This window comes from Condylura cristata, unplaced genomic scaffold, assembly GCF_000260355.1.
Source record: "Condylura cristata isolate star-nosed mole 26May11 unplaced genomic scaffold, ConCri1.0 scaffold00025, whole genome shotgun sequence".
NCBI lineage: Eukaryota > Metazoa > Chordata > Mammalia > Eulipotyphla > Talpidae > Condylura > Condylura cristata.
Genome location: NW_004567126.1, coordinates 11,481,435 through 11,500,891, shown reverse-complemented (window position 1 = coordinate 11,500,891; position 19,457 = coordinate 11,481,435). Strand labels below are relative to the sequence as shown.

Below are 19,457 nucleotides of genomic sequence, written 5' to 3'. Positions count from 1 at the left end.
AATTTTAACTGATCCTTTTGGATTTCCGGGATAGCAAATTGTGACAATTATGATAATTCTAGTCTTTTTCTGATGGGAAGAATTTCTCATTTTATTTTGGATTTTTGATAAATGGACAGCACCTCTATGACCTGTTAGTAGTAGGCATTCATAAAAAATAGTAGGCACTCATGTTTTAATGACAAATATGATAAACAAAAATACCTGTTGAATCTGATGACTGTATAATAAGAAAGCATTATTTTACTCTTAGATTTCCAAGAACATTTCAAAGGTACTGGAATTGAATGTTAACTAGTATTCATTCAGAAACAAGTGTGTAAGTGACTACTATATCTAAAGGTTTTAAGACCTAAGTTTATGGTAGGTAACAAATAAGATACATCCCTTGCTGTCAGAGCTTACTGAGAAGGAAAATAAGCAATTAAACTATAATAAGAACAACGTAGCCAGCATTTATTTTACAATTAGAAGTGTAAGCACAGGATTTACACTTCAAAACCACTTCATTTCTTATGAAACTTTATAAGGAAAATGCTATTTCTATCCCTATTTTTATATGAAGACCCTCAGGCACACAGTGCTAAGTAACATGTCTAAAGTCAGTAACAGCATTCAAAATTGGGTGATCTGGTTTGGAAAACCCAAGCTCTCAGCCACTAAATGACACTGAGTAAATTTAGAAGGTGACTTTCAGGTTGCTTTTAACTGTTTAAAAAAAAACTGCTTATAAGGAAATCAACAAAGTGAAGTGAAGGTGACTTGAAAAGAAATAACACTAGCTAGGGTGGACAAGGACAGTCTGGGAAAGTCAAGTCTAAGTTGGAAGATGTGCAGTGAGCAAAAAACAGTAGTGTGAAGTGAAGCTAAAGAGATTCACAAATCAGGTACTTGTCAGGCCATAACACAGAGTTTAGATTTCATGTAATGAGAACACAGTGAATAGTTCAATAGTTTGGAAAGGTTACTTAAAAAACAATCCAATGGGCATATTAGAAACTCAAATGTGCATTAATAAGGAATTAGTTGGATAAACTATGATACATGTACACAGATAATTACTGTTCAGCTTTTTTTTTTTAAATAAGTACCCCTGGTAAGGATAATCTCCAAAATCTATCATATCAAAATGGAATGCAGAAAACATCAGATTTAGCATCAGAAGGATTAAGTATATAGCTATCACACACATAAATTCACACAAACACATGTATGTATGTATACATACTAAGAACTAAATTTTGCAAAAAGAAACACTGGGAAAATAAACCAAAATCAACAAAAATAGATAAAATAAATTGGGTTGAGAAAGGATGGAGTGTGTGTGAAAATGATTGCTCTGATTATACCTTTTGTTGTTGTTGTTGTTAAAGAATTATTATTTATGCATACAGAACTGGGGTACAGGCTAGAGATGCAGGGGCATTGAGAGGATTTACCAGAGTCAGAGTAGGGAGCAGAACAGGCAGACTGACAAAGTACACTGCTGAGGGGAGCAGCAAGGAGACAGGAGAGGTCTGCTGTCACCTCCGGGGCAGGGATCAAACTCTCACCCAAGCAGCTGCAGCCAGCTTTGCAGTGCTATGCTTTAATCTGCTGTGACACTAGGGAGGGCCTGATTATACCTTTTTATGTAGTTTCACTTGTAAGTTCAAAAATATATTTAAATATTAAAAAAGCAAATCCTCAAATAACCTGAAAAATTTATCTAGTAGCATATCAAATTAGTAACACTCAACAGAAAAAAATATTTCAAATGGCTTATAAATAGTATATGCTTAATGTAGGGACAAAAATAATACAATAGTTTACTTCAATTGTTTACTATTGGCAATATGGTAATCTGATACTGAAACAACTTTTTACACATTTGGCAACAAATAAATACATTGTTATTGAGGAACCCAGATTTATCAGCATGTGAGAAAAGAATTAGAATAATAAAATTAAAGAGGGGACAAAAACCCTGTCAACTATGGGCAAATGTGGACACGAACTCAAAATTAAAACACTTGCACATTTCCTCTAAGCAGAAGTCATCGAAAAGACTTAGAAACAATGACACTCCTGGTACAGTGAACACCTTTCAGCTCAGATCTGAGTTTCTAAATATCAGCCTATATTAAAATGAACCAGAACTTCTTGGAGAAATGCCTGCTTTCCAGTTAATCGTAGGGAAATCACTAGGTGAGACTGGGAAATTTTGTTTTAACTTAAAGTATGGAAAGTACCCCCCTCTCATCAGGTGCTAAGCTAAAGGACAAGAGTTGAAAGGATTCCTACTGGCTTTGGGGGGAAATCATAAAGATTCCAGCATCATAAAGAATGCCTATAACTTACTATAAAACATCAAATAAATAACCACCCATGAGTCCACAGCTGTGCTCAGAAGGAGGGAGAGGGGGAGGAAAAAAGGAGGGCACACGAATCAAGCTATTACATTTAAAAAACTGCATGGGCAGTGTGCCATACTAAAGTGACTCCCCACCAGCAGAGAAAGGAATATGTTTCTTTTCCATCAAGTAACATTATCATACCAGGAATTATTGACTAAAATCAATTTTTATGCTAACCAGCAATACACATGAACACAATTCACATAAACTGCATGGAAACAGATTTATAATTATGACCCTCTAACCAACTTTCAATCCACAATTAAGTCCCACTAATTAGAGGGCAGTCGGTGTGGAATTACTTTCCACACTAAGTGGCACTGACTCTGCTTTTATTGTCCTAAGTTTGGTTCAAAAACAAGAACAGTCAACTATCTTATCCTACTAGGGTAAAGACTGCTGATGTTTATTTTTCCTCAATACTAACATCAAATACAATTCAATAAAAGCAGTAGTATGATGTCAAATTAAGAGCAGTGGAGAGTGCCATTAACAATGGGGGTGCCCTCAGTCCAGAAGGCTCTGGGAAAGTGTGTTGGTGTATGTGCAACTACGCTTTCTCTTCTGCGTGACCACACTACTTCTGTTACTTTAAAAAAAAAATACTATATAAATTGGGAGCTTTAAAGGAGTGAGAATAGTGGGAGTGATATCTATAGCCTATCTAAGACACTGAAATAATGAAGATACATAATAGTGGCTGGATAGACTTTAATTTCTAAATCAAAAGAAAGGTTAAACTACATTTTGCGTGGTTTTACTGTCACTGTTATTATTTTAATTGGCATTATAACCCACAGTGGTAGAGACAGTTGTGATGAAAGGCTCTGACAGCCATAATTAAATAATTAGCTATCGATAAATTACATTACATTGAAAAGTGAAACTAATAAATATTCAGTTTAGTTATATATATATATATTGGAAGAGCTAACAACACTTCCAAATATAAATGTCTCTTTATATATTTTTTCTTCATTTTATAGTTTCCCCATTTCTGCCACAACAAAATGACCAAAAGAAACTTACTTTTGGACAATGACACTGTCTTCCACCAACTGCCTTTCTATTTAGTGTAACAAAATAGTAAACTAGCTCACCAAATTAACTCTTTAATGTTTAAAAATTTTTATTAATTTTTTCTTGCATCATTTGTGGGACCCAAAGTATACCCCCAACATGTCACCTGTGAACCATCACCACATTCTCTTGTGTTCTTCCCTCCCCTATATACTTTAGTCCTCTGGCCAGCTTGCAAGTTTTAACTTTCTTGACCATTTGTTTGTTTTCTCTATATTCCACTTATTAGTGAAACCATCCAGTATTTCTCTTTTCCTCCTACTTATTTTTGCTAGCATAATCCCTTCCATCTCATCCACACTGCTGGAAATGGCATGAGTTTGTCTTTTTTGGAATGCTGATTAATATCCCCTTGTGTATATGTACCACAACTTTTTGATCCATTCATCTATTTTCCATCATTTGGGTTGTTTCCATATCTTGGCTGTTGTAACTAGAGCTGCAATAAACATAGGTGTGCAGGTTTCCTTTTAAATTAGTGTTTTTGTGTTCTTTGGGTAGATTCCTAGGAGTTCGAATCACTGGATCATATTATAGAACCATTTTTAGTGTTCTGAGGATCCTCCACACAGTTTTCCATTCCCATCAGCAGTATAAGAGGGCCCCTTTTCCCCACATCCTCACCAGCATTTGTTGTTTCTGGTTTGTTTTTTTTTTTTTATTGGAATGAGGTGGTAAATCACTGTGGTTCTAATTTGCATTTCCCTGATAATTACTGATGTTGAACAAGCAAAACTAATTTTCGAGGAGTCAAAGTATGATCATTTCATGTTCAGTACATTACATCAGAAGACTTCTACTGAGGAAGGTAGAGTAAACGTTTGGTTTTAGATGGTTAAATGAGCATAAACCCATTTCAAGAGAGGAACACTGGAAGGTAGTGGTGAGGGTGTTAAGGTGAAGCTCCACCATATATATGTGCATTAAATAAAAGCTAAAATGGTAACAACAGCATTTTCACAATGAAATACACAAAATATAAAAACAAAAGCAAATCTTATCATTTAATATTCAAATTCCCTGTTTTAGACTTTTAAAAAAGCAACATGTATTACCATGCTAACTTCTTCCATGTTATTTCAACATGACAGAATTTATATCTGCAATCTTTTCCACCTGAGACAAATCTGAACAGACCGGTCTTTTTAGAAGTTAAAAGATTTACCAGTACAACACACAAGCCAGTATCTCTGAGGTAAATCTTTATGTTACCAATAAACAGTTTTTAGGGATCTACTGAAAACATACAGTTAGTAAGCCATAGTGAACTTTGATATGAAGAAGAGAGGCTCTCGGTTTCTATTGCATAAATGTATTTCTTCAGCAATATCAAACAATTCTTACTTTCTTATAACTTTTTGCCTATATCAGAAATCTGTAATTTGATTCTCAGAAATCTTCTGGATTGATGTGAGAGAAGGCTGGACTTGGATTAACGTCTCAACGTATAAAGGAAGGTGAGCTATGATAGTCATGGCCTCAGCATTAAGTTCTAAGAGCTGTAATAAATTCAGAGTCAAGATGACAAAATGAGAGGGTAAAGGTGGGATGTGCAAAGCCTGAGGAAACAGTCCTAATTCAGCATAAGGTGTAACAAAGCATAAATGCAAGTTCAATGGATTTTCACAATGGCATATAATAACCTGTCTTTCACTCAAAGTTTTCAAACATATTTGATGACTATTTGGTAGAAATGTAACAGGGGGAAAGAGCTACGTAGACAAATGAATTACATGATATTTAAGGCTTACGTCCCCAAATTCTAAGTCTCTGTGGCAAACTTTGACATATTTTATGTTAAGTAAATATAAACAAATTTTAATTTTAAATTTTAAAAACTTGCTTTAACAAAGCAAGAATAACAACACATTAATTCATATCAATGAATACAAAGGGTTGTTTTCTAAGCAATGCCAAAGTAATTTTTTCTTACTGCCTTACATAACATGAATTAATAAAATTCTACTCTTCAAAAGAACATTTAAAAGGTTAAGAAAGGAAAAAAGGCTGAGACAAAGTCTATAATGTTATACTTTGCTTTATTGTGATTGCTATTTAAAAGGCTACTTACTGGCTTAAAACTAGCTTGGCTTTACACTAATATAAATACTTTCACATGGCTTTCAGGACAGAGTAACTAGAAAACACCACAGGATAGGCCTGGGGTCAGATTATCCTGTGTAATCAAAAACTAAGGAACTGACATTCAGGTATTAGAGACGCATGCAGATATACTTACTTTAAAAATTACTCAGTATTTTGATTATACAGAAAAGTTTAAGAGGAAAGTAACCCTAAATATCCACGTACTCACTGTCTAGTTTTTTCAAATCTTAACACTTAACCTTATTTTATTTTCTTGTAAATTAAAAAATAAAGCACAAAAGACAAAGTTGAACCCTTAATTTTCCCTAATCCTTTTATTCTAAATTTAGCCACTATTTCCATGAATTTTTATACTTTAACTAGAAGTATTACACTGTGGCTCAGAACATTCACTTGAATTGCAGTGGTCTTCTACTGGCTGCCTTGGAGAGGGAACCACGCTTTTGTCACTACAATTAATAGTGCAGGGAACTACCTCCTAAGTACCTCCCTGAAAGAGAAAGAAAGGGGGACTCCAATTGAAGTTGCACTGAACTATAAAATAGATTGGAGAATTTACGTCTTTGTGATACTGAAACTTCCTCCCCAGGAATACAATGTGTCTCCCCACTTAACTCAGATTCTTCAATGTTCTTTCTGATCTTTTTCCTTGACGATCTTACAAATTTCTATTATAACAAGTCAGGAACTGCAGTTTTTTTTTTTTATTGCAAATGGTGTTACCTTCTAAAATCTAACTTTGCAATATAAATTTGCTTCTTTCTTTCTAATCCTTTCCTTTTTGCTGGATTTCATCCAACTTCCAATAAATTGTTAACATGTTGCTGACATTAAACAGATTGCTTAAATGTCGCCATTAAGGCAAAAATTTTCATGGTGTTTTAGATACAAACCTTAAATATCAAAGAATTTCCCTATTCCTAGTTGCTAGGATATAGTAAATGCTAGGAGAGATGTGATATAATTCTTATTTAGTGTATTGCTTTGAGTCTCTCAAATATATCAGCTTAAATCAACAGATTATATTTCAAAATGCATGGATTCAGAAACTAAGCCATGATTGATACCCAAAATGCAAAATCCTCATTGTTTCTCTGAGCTTAATACTAATTTTTAAAATACAGAAGTTTCAGCCTTGGATTTCATTCTCTACTTCTCTCCAACGTAGGTAGCAAAAAAAAATCTTTAGATGATTTGAGAATTAAATCTTAATATACTGTTGAAGTAATAGTGGAACAATAAAGAATTTCTTTTCAAGAACATAACTTTGAAAGTAAAAAGTGAGTGAATTCACTATACACATCTTTTTTTTTAAAAAAAAAAAAGAAAGCTTCTAGGTTTTTAGATTTCAGAGGAGATACTTGAGAAATCACAAGATATCCTGACAAAGTATGATGTTAGAACATTATGGAAAGTTCTGTAGTCTGTGGAAAGTACCTTTGCTTTAGAAAAAAATTATTAGGAAGGAAAAGAGAACATTCTTTACATTGGAGGATAATGTCAAAAGACTTGAGCTTCTTAATCATCCTTTAAAAAGCTGGTTTAAAAATTTATGATAGATCATTACTAAATGTTAATTTTTACATGTAGTATGTTATGTTTAGTACTTTATAAGGTAATTTTAAATATTTTTTCCTCCACAGAAACTCAGTAGTAGTTTCTATATAACTTGCTTATAATAATCTCAAAACTGGATGAATAATTTCACCATCCTTAATTGTTACGCATATTCCCAGTTGTTTATCATGCCATATGATAAAAACTATTGCATGTTTCTTTGATTTATTTGCTAGCAAGTTCTCAGTGAACAGTACAATAACCATTTATAATATTGTTTTTACTAGAAAATGCCATATATTTTATAAAGGTTAAATTTTGAGTTACTTCTCAGGAATTCACCACAGGGGAAAAAAATCAATAGGTTCTCAACTTCTGCAGACTTATACTCTACCAGATTGATATCCAAAATACAAAATCCTCATTGTTTCTTTAGGAACTGAGCTTGGTACCAATATTTAAAGCAAAAATATAGCAGTTTCAGCCTTGGATTTCATTCTCCATTTCTCCCCAAGGTAGGTAGCAAAAAAAGAAAAAAACTTTATATGAGTTTGAAAATTAAATATTATACTGTTGAAGTAATAGTAAAAAGATTAAAAAATTTTTTTTTCAAGATACTATAAACAACTTTGAAAGTAACACAAACAGACACAGTTTTCTTAACTGATGAATGTAACAGCTGCAAGAGACTGCCACAAGAAAGTATCTGGGCACAGTCCAGGGATAAGTTTCTGGAATGTGGATACTCTAAGTTTTGCTATCTGTACATTCCAACCTCAAAGGGAAGAACCCAGGTATTTTAGAAATGCCATATACATGTACTGCTAAATTAAAAATAGAACTGACAGTAATGACCCTTAAATGAAAAATTGGAGCGCTACTAACAGTTATATAAGCCAAACAGACTTTCATTTACTTATGAAAGAAGGCGTTTTAAAAGAATGCCAATGGTGACACAAGGAATAAAAAAAAAAACTAATAAAGAAGAGAACTTTTCAGACACAAAAGAGAGGAATGATTCATGGTTTGAGAAAAAAAATAAAAGAACAAAGTGAAAACAAGCACAGACTGCTTCTTCAGAATCTCCAGCAGAACTCATATGTGGAATGGTATACCTGTGCCATTACCAAAATGTCTGAGGAGTTGAATGAGAATGCCCCTTTTTCTCAGGATTAATAATGAAACCAATGCAACACCATGCTGTGCCTCTTCTAGAAGAGGACATGAGTACAGACATACTAAGGCCATGATATGTTCCATTTTGAAGGCCGTTGTTCCCTTGGGAAAATAGTTATGGGGTTAAGATAAGACACTCTTACTATTTACATTACACATTTACTTTTCCAGGAACTACAAATTTCAGGTATAACTATCAAAGTTGGCTCAACTGCACCTTACGTGAATTTGGGATAAAGTAAACAAGTTATAGATTTCCTGTCAAAACTAATACTGATTTTTATTTAAAGATTTAAATGACAAATTAAAACAATAAACACGGTTTTGTTCCTCAACTTTGTATAAAATCAAAGCTTTATTTTAATTTCGTGACTTCACTGCCCTAGTTATTATATAAAAGACTATGACTAATTTCATTTCTAAATACAGAACAAAAAGATTTGCATTTTAGCAGGAGAGAGTAGGAGGAATCATGAGGTGGATTAAATTTCCCACACCAAAGGATTACAATGCCAGCACAGGCAGAACATACAGAACATGTTAGCCTCTCTGCTATGAATGTCAAAATTACCTGGACTTTTAATTTTTCAAGATGAATTAGAACTGTTTTATTTGAAACAAAAACTAATGTTCATGACATTTATTTGTATATTCACTTACAAAAGTGCACAAGTACATATTTTTAGAAATTCAGTAACATCAAAGATAAAAATACTATTAAAATACTATGAGTTTTAGAAATCTTAAAATTCTCTTTTTCAAAACATTTTTTTTAAGATTAAAATGTAATCATATTCACTTTGATGTAGTATAATCCTTTGTACTTTATTAAGTTAGGGACTTTGGCATGGAACACTGATATGATCATAGATGGATTCTGTTTGTTTTTGTGGGTTGGGTTTTTTTTTTTGTTTTTTTTTTTAGGAGCTAGGAAGGTATAGAGGGGAAAGGTTCTATGTTTGGAGAGCTGGTAACTGATAAAGATGTCTCTTTATTCAAAGGAAAATGTCTTAGAAGTCAATACCACTTGTGTGTGCTTACTAATCTTTAGCAAGGAGGAATTAAAACATGGATTTGGAGTCAAATAAACCTGAATTCTAATCACTTCCCAATTTGCAAGATCTTGTGCAAATTACCTACTTAAGTCTCAGGTTGCTCAATTATACAATGAGAAAGAACTATCACTCAGTATTACTTTGATGTTAATATGAAATTATGTGTGCCAAGCACTTAACAAGTGTCAGTAAACAGGACAGTTTTTATTACTATAATTTATTTATTTTTATTTTGAAAAATTTTGAGACTCATGGTTCAGGGCTAACCAGAATCCGAACCAGAATCTGAATCCAAACTGGATCTGGTTCTAACTTCTCAATTTAGGGTTAAGAACATGAAAGAAGAATGCATAGAGCATGGTATGGCTTTTTCATTCTTCCTCTTTAATTGTCTCACATACAAACTTAGATTTCCGCTCTCTTCTACTGAATATCATAGAGCACTATATAATATTTTTTTAAAGAAAACTTATAGTCTCATCCATTATCACATAACAGGTGCTTTATAAAAAGTCGATAATGCATTCTCAATCCTGAAATTTCCACTTTATGATTAAAATACTGCTATCATTTTAAAAGTAGTACAACATTCCTGAAAAGAGAAAAAGTTCAACATCTTAACAGGTTTAATTTGAGGTTCAGAAAAATTCTGGTCTCCGTTTTATTTTAATAAAAAGCATTTGCCATAAATTTCTAAATATTCTGTGAATATGGAATAATGCCCTACTGGCAAAAAAAAAAAAAAAAAGACATAAAAATACCTGAAGGCATAAAGCAGAGGGTTAATACGTTCCTATGCTATCTTGAACAATGTCTCACCAAATTCATTTTAGTAAATCAGAGCTACCTATTTTCCATAATTAATCCACCAGGAAAAAGAAAAAAAAAAAACATGACATACATAGTTGTTTATAACAAAGGCATGTTCCTTGAATCATGAAAAAAAAGAAAGAAAATTGTAGAGCAACCTTAAAGTCTAGAAGACATTTAGGAAATAAGCTGATTTAAAATTTTAAAAAGATAGGAACTTCCTGAAACTGACAAGGAAAATCAGAGACACACTGCCTCACACCTATGTAGTATAGTCTACTTCAAAAATGATCATCTCTCTGCAAATATTAAAGTTTCATTACTCAATCTCTAGACAGTTAAACACTTAAACATTTACCTGAAAGTAACTAAGGAAATATGTATTCAAATATAAAAGTAGTCTCGGGGAAATATTAGGACTTGCTGGCATAAACACTGGAATAAACTGAGGAAGATGATGTTCTTACCTCTTGCTGTGGGCACAGGTCTCAGGATCAGTAATTAAAATTATTCCAAATGACTGTGCCTGGCAGTAGATTTCACAGGATACCACAGCTCAGCAGTCTGTGCCAACGTGTACGAAGGAATCATAACCACACTGTTTTCAACCTTATCCACCACCAGGAAATTCTGAATCTACCTCCACAAGGCTTTTAAGTTCGAACTGTGTGAAATTTCAGGCACCCTTTCAGCAGTTTCTTAGTCCTATCTTGAGCTGCTCGTCAGGGAGGCAAGCTGACTTGTGTGTGGAAGAGGGGAAGCCTCGCCAGCTTAATCTTTCCCTCTCAGCATGTTCTTTCTGCTCTGCACTTCACAGAAGGGCCCGCCCAGACTCCTGCGTGCAGAACAGGCTTCCGGTGCAGTCCCACCCATCCACGTCACCCAGGTGAGACTCCCACTCAGAAAACGCAGTATGAAATTGATATTTAATTATGTCTTTACTCTTTTAAACAGTTATTATTTGGTTGCTTGTATTTGCTACTCGGTGGGAGACAGTGTATCCAATAAAAATGATGGTAATTTACTGGCAAACAAAATGAGGAAAGGACTTGATCAAGAGGAAGTATAACCAAGTAAAAAGGCTGAATCATTAAACAACCAGCAACAAGCTAGGAGAACATATTTCCTAATATAATATCCTTGCTAATACTGAACTGGGATTGCTATTCTACTAAAATATTTTTTCAAGTATCAAGTCATACTGCCACTGTGTGAAAAATTCTGAAACAATCTATTATAAGGATATGTCAGGGAAAGAAATAAAGAAAGATTTATTCAGAATTGAAAATCCAGAATGAGACTGATTTTTCCTGAGTATGATCTCTTCCTTTATACATTGCCCAAGTGTTAAATGTGTAACTATATTTATACAAATATTACAGAGGTTCAATATTTATACTAAATAAAAGTACTGTACTGTGTTGACCCAATTAGGTTACCTGAAGAAATAAATGAACTGGAAGAAATCAACATATTTTCTACTCCAAGTGACTTTTTACTAATAACAACGTGTATCCACATTCAGCTACTTGTTATTAATTAACAAAACAACATTACTATGTGCCAGGCATGATTCTAGGCACTTTAGGAAACAGCTGTGGATTTATGGATTTTGCTGAATAGGAAATGAGACTTATATTTTATTCACAGCAGCAAACCCATCCTTATTTTTTAATATTTAAATTAAGAAATGCCTCTCTTCCCCATCCTTTCCTTGATTACCACCAAAGACAACTAGGGAGGGCAAAGGAAAGAAAAAGAGGAAGGAAAGACAGAAAAAATAAAAGCATTTAGGGGAATACTCACAGTAACTCCCAAGCCTCTCCAATGATCTAAAATACAGACTGAGTACTAACTGAGGCAGTTTCCTGGTTTTGAAAATGCACTATATAGCTATGTACCACTGCAACTTCTTCTGGGACTATTTTAAAACAGGAAGTAAAAAAATGTATGCCTCACTGGAAAACATTATACTGTGTACTAATAACTGTTTATGGTCAGATAAGTCACTTGTTATTTTTCTCTCACATTTAACAGAATGTTAGGAGACTCTCTTGTGAAGAGCTAAGATGTATCTGTGTGGGTGGTGGGAGCAACAACAGAATTACACTGAAATGGCAGTGGTTATTTTCCAATCATTCTACTAAAAAAAAAAAAAACCTGAATTATTCAAATCCTTCACAGAATCTGAAAATTCCATCCGTTTCATGGTCAAAAATATTTGCAGAATCAGCTCACGTCTCAGCACTTTCACAGTTACATCCTGGTCTAAGTCACCATCATCTCTTGCCAAGTTCATTCTATAGTCACTGCCAGTCTCTTTCCACCCATGTCCTCGCCCTTCCTTAGCACAGCAACAACTGATCCTTTTGACAAGGTATGTTTGTGAAGTCAAACAGCAACTCTGTTTAAAGTCTCCTAACGCCTTCCCATCTAATTTTAAATGAAAGCCAAAATCCATATTGAGGCACCAGGGCTCCAAAGAGAATCTGATCCTCTTTCACCTTCAACCTCAGTCCATGTTTTCACTCACTGCTCTGGTTAAACTGGCCTTCCTGCTGCTCCTCTGACAAGCCTGACACACATCTAGTTCAGTTTCTTACATCTATAGTTTCTGCTCTCCCCTAGTTGTATGTCAACCTTTCCTCAGGTCTGTTAAAAGTGACCTTCTAATGAGCCCTTCCCAGACCTCTCTATTTTTCCTCCGTAGCACTAAGCAGTCACACTACAAGTTTTACTATCACATTAAAGGAGTAGCTGAATGGGTAGAAAGAGATTGGCAGTGATTATTACAGTGAACTTGGCAAGAGGTGACGATGGCTTAGACCAGGATGTAGCTGTGAAAGTGCTTAGAAGTGATCTGATTATGGATATGTTCTTGGTCATGAAACTGGCATAATTTGCTTACCTTTTAATTCTCCTTTCATCACACATGAATACAAACACCAAAATGACACTATTTGTCTGTTGTGTTCACTGTTTTAGTCCTAGTAGTTACTTAGTATGTGGTAAGCAAATATATGATCACTTAAGTAATGGAATAATGAATAATGGAAATGAGAAAAAATCACCTTACTTAAAGCACGGAGAAGGAAGACTTACTCTTAGTACTGATTAAAGGACATATAAGAATTTAGGAAACATTTTTGAAAACTCTGAAGAACTTTTTCATATTTATAATTATCAGTCAACTGTTCGTTGTGTTCCTCCCTCGCTATGTTCTTTTTAACATACTCTCTTAGACAACTTGAATGCACATCCAAATTTGCAAAGTGGGGGGCTAACAAGCCTTCATGGAAGACAGAGTAAGTCATTTTAGGCAGGAGAATGATCCTGGGCAAGGGAAACAGGGAAGTAAAGAAATACATTATTGACACTGAATATAGATAAGGGCTTCCCTAGTGGCACAAGGAGGTTAAGTCTCAGCTATCAAGCTATCTGCAACTACTGCAGCAGGAGTTCAACCCCCCCAGCCAGGGGCTAACCCACATGGGTACCAGTACCTCTTGTGTCTTGGCCAATGTCCCCCTTGACAGTGTATTCCAGTAGATCTGCCTGTTCTGCCCCCTACTCTCACCCCATTTCTCCCAGTACCTATGGCCTATACCCCAGCTCTCATATATATAAATCTTTTTTTAAAAACGGAGAAAATAAGTTATGAAGGTTTAGTTCCAGTATTTACAAAATACCTTAAATTCTAAGCTAAAGGTTTTATGTATAATCCCGGCACATACAGATAATCATAGCAGTTTTCTAAAGTAAAGGATTACAAGAAAAGATAAAAGTTGTAATCTAAAAAAACGTCTGTAGTAAATATCAGAATTTGTTCATTCAGCAAGTCTTTACTGTGCATCCACTGTTACACACACTGTGGATAAGAGGTGCAGGAGGCAACCTTGCTACTAATGAGGGGACTGCCATTTAGCGACCAAGTGAAACAGCTATTGGGGTAGTGGCGAGATGAAGTCTCAGAGAATGGGGTCAGACAGGAAAGCTTCCGTGAGTAAAGCAGATTATAGCCTGAGTATTGAAACACAATGACAATTTCAACTGACCAGAATGGGTAGGAGGGCACTTCAGAGTGTAGCAACAACAGCGAATGGGAAAGCTATGGGAACAAAGGGAAAGGGGAAAACACATGAAACGTCAGAGTATACAGACGGCCCAGGAGAGTACACAGGGAGAAAGGTTAGGATAGGAGAACGGAAAGCAGGATGGCTGAAAATGCCATAAAAGTAATTCAAAAAGAAAGATTAAAAGACATTTTTTTTAATTAACCAGAGGTATGAGAAAGAATGATGGCTGAAACAAAAGTAGCAAGAAGGTTCCTATTGAGCAATTTTATCTTTGATGTGCCTCATCTTTTGTCCTAATTTCTATTCTGTTATGAAAATTCAAATACAATTGTATATTCCTACTGCAATAAAAGCAAATGGTTTTAAATAAATATTTGTTCTGAAACAGTGAGAGAAGAATTCTGGGTAGGGGTTAATAAATCACAGATTGGTTGATTGATGCTACGTCCCTGATACAGGACCTTACTAGCACACTTCATACTAAAATGACACATAAATGAATGTAACTACAGAAGAACAAAGTTCTAGAAACTCAAAGTTCTAGAAACAGAGACAATCCAAAAGCAAACAAAAAAATACAACGGATAAATTCTATAATTAGTCAAAATTAAAAATAAAGTAACAATGTAAGATACTAAAAGAGGATCAGGTCCCTAAAAACCCCACAAAGGGCTTTTTAATTTTGAAATTAAGGTACAGAATCTGGTTAATTTGTCACTTATAAACTACATCTTAAATTACTACAAAGTCCCATCAATTATAGTTAATTATCTAGTCTTCCCCTGAATGAAAGTCTTTTTGTACCTGTTAGCCAAAAAATAATAAGCAAAACAACTCAATTGTGAACAAACAGGTGATAAAAAATTATAAAGTAAACTTGACTCAAGTAACCATCCAGAGAGTCTCTCTCCCCGTGAGGACTCACAGAATGTACTAGAATTCATTTGTTTCGGTTTCATATTGTTAGATACTGCATATATAGATGTATGTCAATAAGTAACACATTACATAAGGATCTACATAAATTAAATAATAATATCTGATACTTTCTGAGTTTAAAAGCTATAACATAAATCAATAAAAAGGCTGGCATTTATTCAGCATGTGCTTTACCTTCCTCTTCCTCTCACCTCAACCTCATTTTTTTCAACAAACTATAACCAGTGGTAGTTGAAGTAAATGCCAATTTCTTATGACAAGCTTCTTTCTTTCTTCCCTTTTTTCTTTCTTCTCTGTCTCTTCCTTAAGGTATTATGAATACTTGTTGTTTTACCAGGACATTGTGAATCATTAATTTTATTTTTACATACACAATAATTTAACATTGAGAACATTAAGAAGAGCTCCAAAAGGAAAATTATTTCCTGTTACCATGTTGTGTAATAATATAAAGAGCTTTAAGTTTTCAGTCTGAAACTATAGCTGCATCTTTCAGATGTGGCATCTAACAGTGACAGATGGTAATGATAAAAATAAATAGGACATTTGAGTTGTTTATACTGTAGGCAAAGAGAGTCTCAAAGTGTGAAACAAGCTTAGTGCTGATAGAATTCATATCATCCTTTATAAAATGTATTGAGAATGCATATTTCCCCATTCCAACTCTGCAATGCTGCTCACAAAACATAATAGCTTTTGAAGGTATGCCACCATTGCATCCTCACTAATTTAGACATAACAACGCCATAAAGGATTAAGTAGAAATCAATTTTCCTGAATTATCAAAAGCTGTTTCACTTTTCCAAGTTTTAAACATTTCTGGAAGTTTTCACTATGAGAGATGTTCCCACTAAATGCATGAAAATCCACGGAAGTACTACTAGAATTAATAAGAGTTCAACAAAGTTTCAGGACAGAAGATTAATACACAGTTGATTGCATTTCTTTGCATTACAATAATATGAAAACAAAATTATAAGAGGACTTAGACCAACTAGACATTAAAAACAAAAATAAAAGAAATCCAGACTGGAAAATAAGTGAAACTACCATTTTTTGCAAATGACATGATAATATACACAGAAAACCCTAAAGACTCCACTAAATAACTATTAGAAACAATTACCTAGAACAGTAAGGTGGCAGGCTACAAAATGAATATACAAAAATCTACTGTATTACTACATACACATAAGGAATGAGACAAAAAAGAAATGAAGAAAACACTCTTGTTCACAATTGAGCAAACTGTACAAGAGAAAAGCCTATATATGATAAAACCTACAAGATACTGTTAAAAGTTACAGAGGACAAAGCGATGGAAAGATTCTCCATGCTTATGATGGGGTCATAGTTAAAATGGATGTCTTACCTAAAGCAGTATACAGATTCATACAATCCTTATCAAAATTCCAATGAATTTAGGGAGTAAAACAAACAAAAGAATATTTTTAGGTCAGTAGAACAAAAAGATGGTACTACTTCACAGATTTTATACAGATTCAATATAGTCCCTATCAGAATTCTAGGTGAATTCTAAAAATGTGCAAGCTGATTTCAAAATTCCATGGAAATTAATTGTAAGGACCCTAAAAGGCCAACTCAATCCTGAAAAACAAAGTAAGAGTACTTGTCAAGTATAAAACTTACCAAGGTAACACTGGCAGGCAGACATATAGAAACAGAATTAAAAGCCCACAAATAAACTGCTATTGACATATAGGCCAACCAATTTTCTATAAGGGAGTCAAAAACAATTCAATGGAGAAAGGATTCTCTTTTCAACAAGCAGCACTGGAATAACTAGACAGCCAATGGAGATGCACCTCAAACCAGGAAAAAAAAAACCTCAAAATGTATCATAGGCTAAAATGTATAATCTAAAACTATAATCTTCCTAGAAGAAAATGTAGGAGTAACTCTTCACCTTGCTTCAGGCAAAATCCTCTTAGTAAGACACCAAAGGTGATAAAAAAATAAAGTGAACTTCATCAAAAGTAAAAACTTCCATATAAACTTGAGAGACAAAAGCCAACCTACACAAAACCTGTAGTTCACTTGAACCAGGATTCCCAGTCTCTTTTCAAGACATTTTTATCTTTTGTTAAATCCCTTCTTTGTTACAGCAGAGCTAAATGCTTGAAAGATGAAAACATGTATCCACACAAAAACTTGTATATGAATGTTCACAGTTACATTATTTTTACATACACAATAATTTAACATTGAGAGCATTAAGAAGAGCTCCCAAAGGAAAACTATTTCCTGTTACCATATTGTGTAATAATATAAAGAGCTTTAAGTTTTCAGTCTGAAAACAAAAATGAAAACAATCCAAAATAAATGGCTGAATAAACTATGGTATATCTATATAGTGGAATATTATTTAACCAAAAAAAAAAAAGAGTGAAACACCAATACATGGATCAACCTTGAATACATTAAGCGAAATGAAAGAAACCAATCATAAAAGACTACATTTTACTTGGCTGCATTTATGTGAAATGTCCAGAATAGGTTAGGTTTACAGAACAGAAAGCAGACCAGTAGCTGCTTGGGACTGGGAAGAGGAAGACTAATCTCTAGAGGATTGTATTTTAAGTTACTAATGCCATACTTAAAAGAGAAAGAAAGCTGTGGTCATCACAATCACAAGAACTTTATTAATCAAGTATCCTGAGGAAATCTTTTTTTTTTTTTTTCCGTAACTTTACCCTAAGGAGGGGGATTTAACAGAATACAAATGCCTTGAAAAGACAATAAAACTACTGGCCTAATTAGAACTACAGAGGATTCTGTTTCACAATTTAAAATTTCAGTGAGAAAACTTTGACTAGTACATCCCTTACCTATAAATTTGAAAGGCCAGGTATTACTAGCCTTTTACAATGATCTAAATGCTGTAAGTGAAATGGGTTTGACGTGGCCTTGGGGGACAGAGGTTAAGAAAATATGAACTAAGGAATGAATAAACCTTCTGAAACCTAGAAGATAGGTTAAAGAAAACAGTCCCAATAAAATCTAAGACCCAGGATTTTTTCTCTCCACTGGGGTGGGAGATGGAAGAAGGAGCAGTGTAACAGAAACAGTAGAGGGGATATCATACAACTAGATGAAATAAAAGTGATTACTTCCTCTTCCCGTCTTAGACTTTGCTTTCATTTATCTTAAAAATTTAATACAGACCAAAAAGTTCTAGACTAGGTATTCTATATAATCTTATTCTTAAGAAATGACACCAATGAAAACAAACAAAAAATCATTTTCTTGATCTTACACCCTGTAACACTGCTCTACATATTTGTAAGATATTCCATATACTTATAAGCATTGTGAACATATTACATAAGTATGAAGAATTGTTGTTTAAAAGTTTTAATATTCATAAGTACCATAAGCTATGTATTTCCTTCCTTCATTTATTAATTTTCAGTTAATGACCTCATGTTAGTTCTTTAACCCTGTTGTTTTCTTTCATCCTTTTTTATTAATAAGCTTTATTCCTACTATAAAATTATAAAAGCAAATAATGACAATGCATGTAGTAGAACAAATAATTCTTAAAAATGTATGCATGTAAATAAACCTTGGGGAAATGATCTGTAGAGAAATAAGAACATATTAAAAATAAAAATCACAGAAAACCAGAAACATATCATTAAATGTAAAGAATAGCAGAACTGGTTATGTACCCCACTGGAAGAGAAAATCTGTATCTTGAAGCAATTGATAAAATAATCATACTAAGGAAAAAGTGTACTCACCTGGTTTTGGCACTGAGTTGGTCACTGACTGGGGAACTTTCTGGTTAATTAACTCAACACAATGTCCAGGAAAGAGTCCCACCTAAGGAAGACAGGTAGCAAAGAATCTAAACCAGAGAACAGACCACTGTATGAACTGCCCAGTCAATTTCAGTAAGATTCTCCATGGTTCCTCTCAAAAGATTCTACTATTCCAAGACTCTGAATCACAGATGACACTAATTATATACACAAATAATACAACAATCTGTTGCTATGAATAAATAGTTACATCTTTTATGTGGCCAAATATCTGTCTGCTTTTTTAGTTTTGTGGTTTTAATTACCTAATTTTTAATATCAGAATATTTAATCTGATACCAAGTTATGCATGTAGTCCAATTTTTGTCTCTTAAGAATTTACTTTGCTGAAATTTAAAGCTGATTGCATTGACATCTCTATTGCCAAATCTTATATATTTATTGTCTTGTCTGTAATCTTTTTTTAAAGATTTATTT

The 19,457-nt window shown here is 33.8% G+C and overlaps 1 protein-coding gene across 5 annotated transcripts in view; it reads right to left on the bottom strand.

The window, feature by feature from the left end:
• Positions 1 to 19,457, bottom strand: part of ARHGAP32 (Rho GTPase activating protein 32) — a 108,723-nt gene that overhangs the window by 32,264 nt on the left and 57,002 nt on the right. For 4 of the 5 annotated variants that reach the window (XM_012729758.1, XM_012729757.1, XM_012729756.1 and 1 more), the window contains one exon: positions 18,960 to 19,041. In XM_012729758.1, the coding sequence (XP_012585212.1) occupies positions 18,960 to 19,041 (82 nt within the window). Of the gene's footprint in view, positions 1 to 10,647; positions 10,734 to 18,959; positions 19,042 to 19,457 lie in introns of those variants that run through there. The other variant, XM_012729759.1, reaches the window with a different exon arrangement.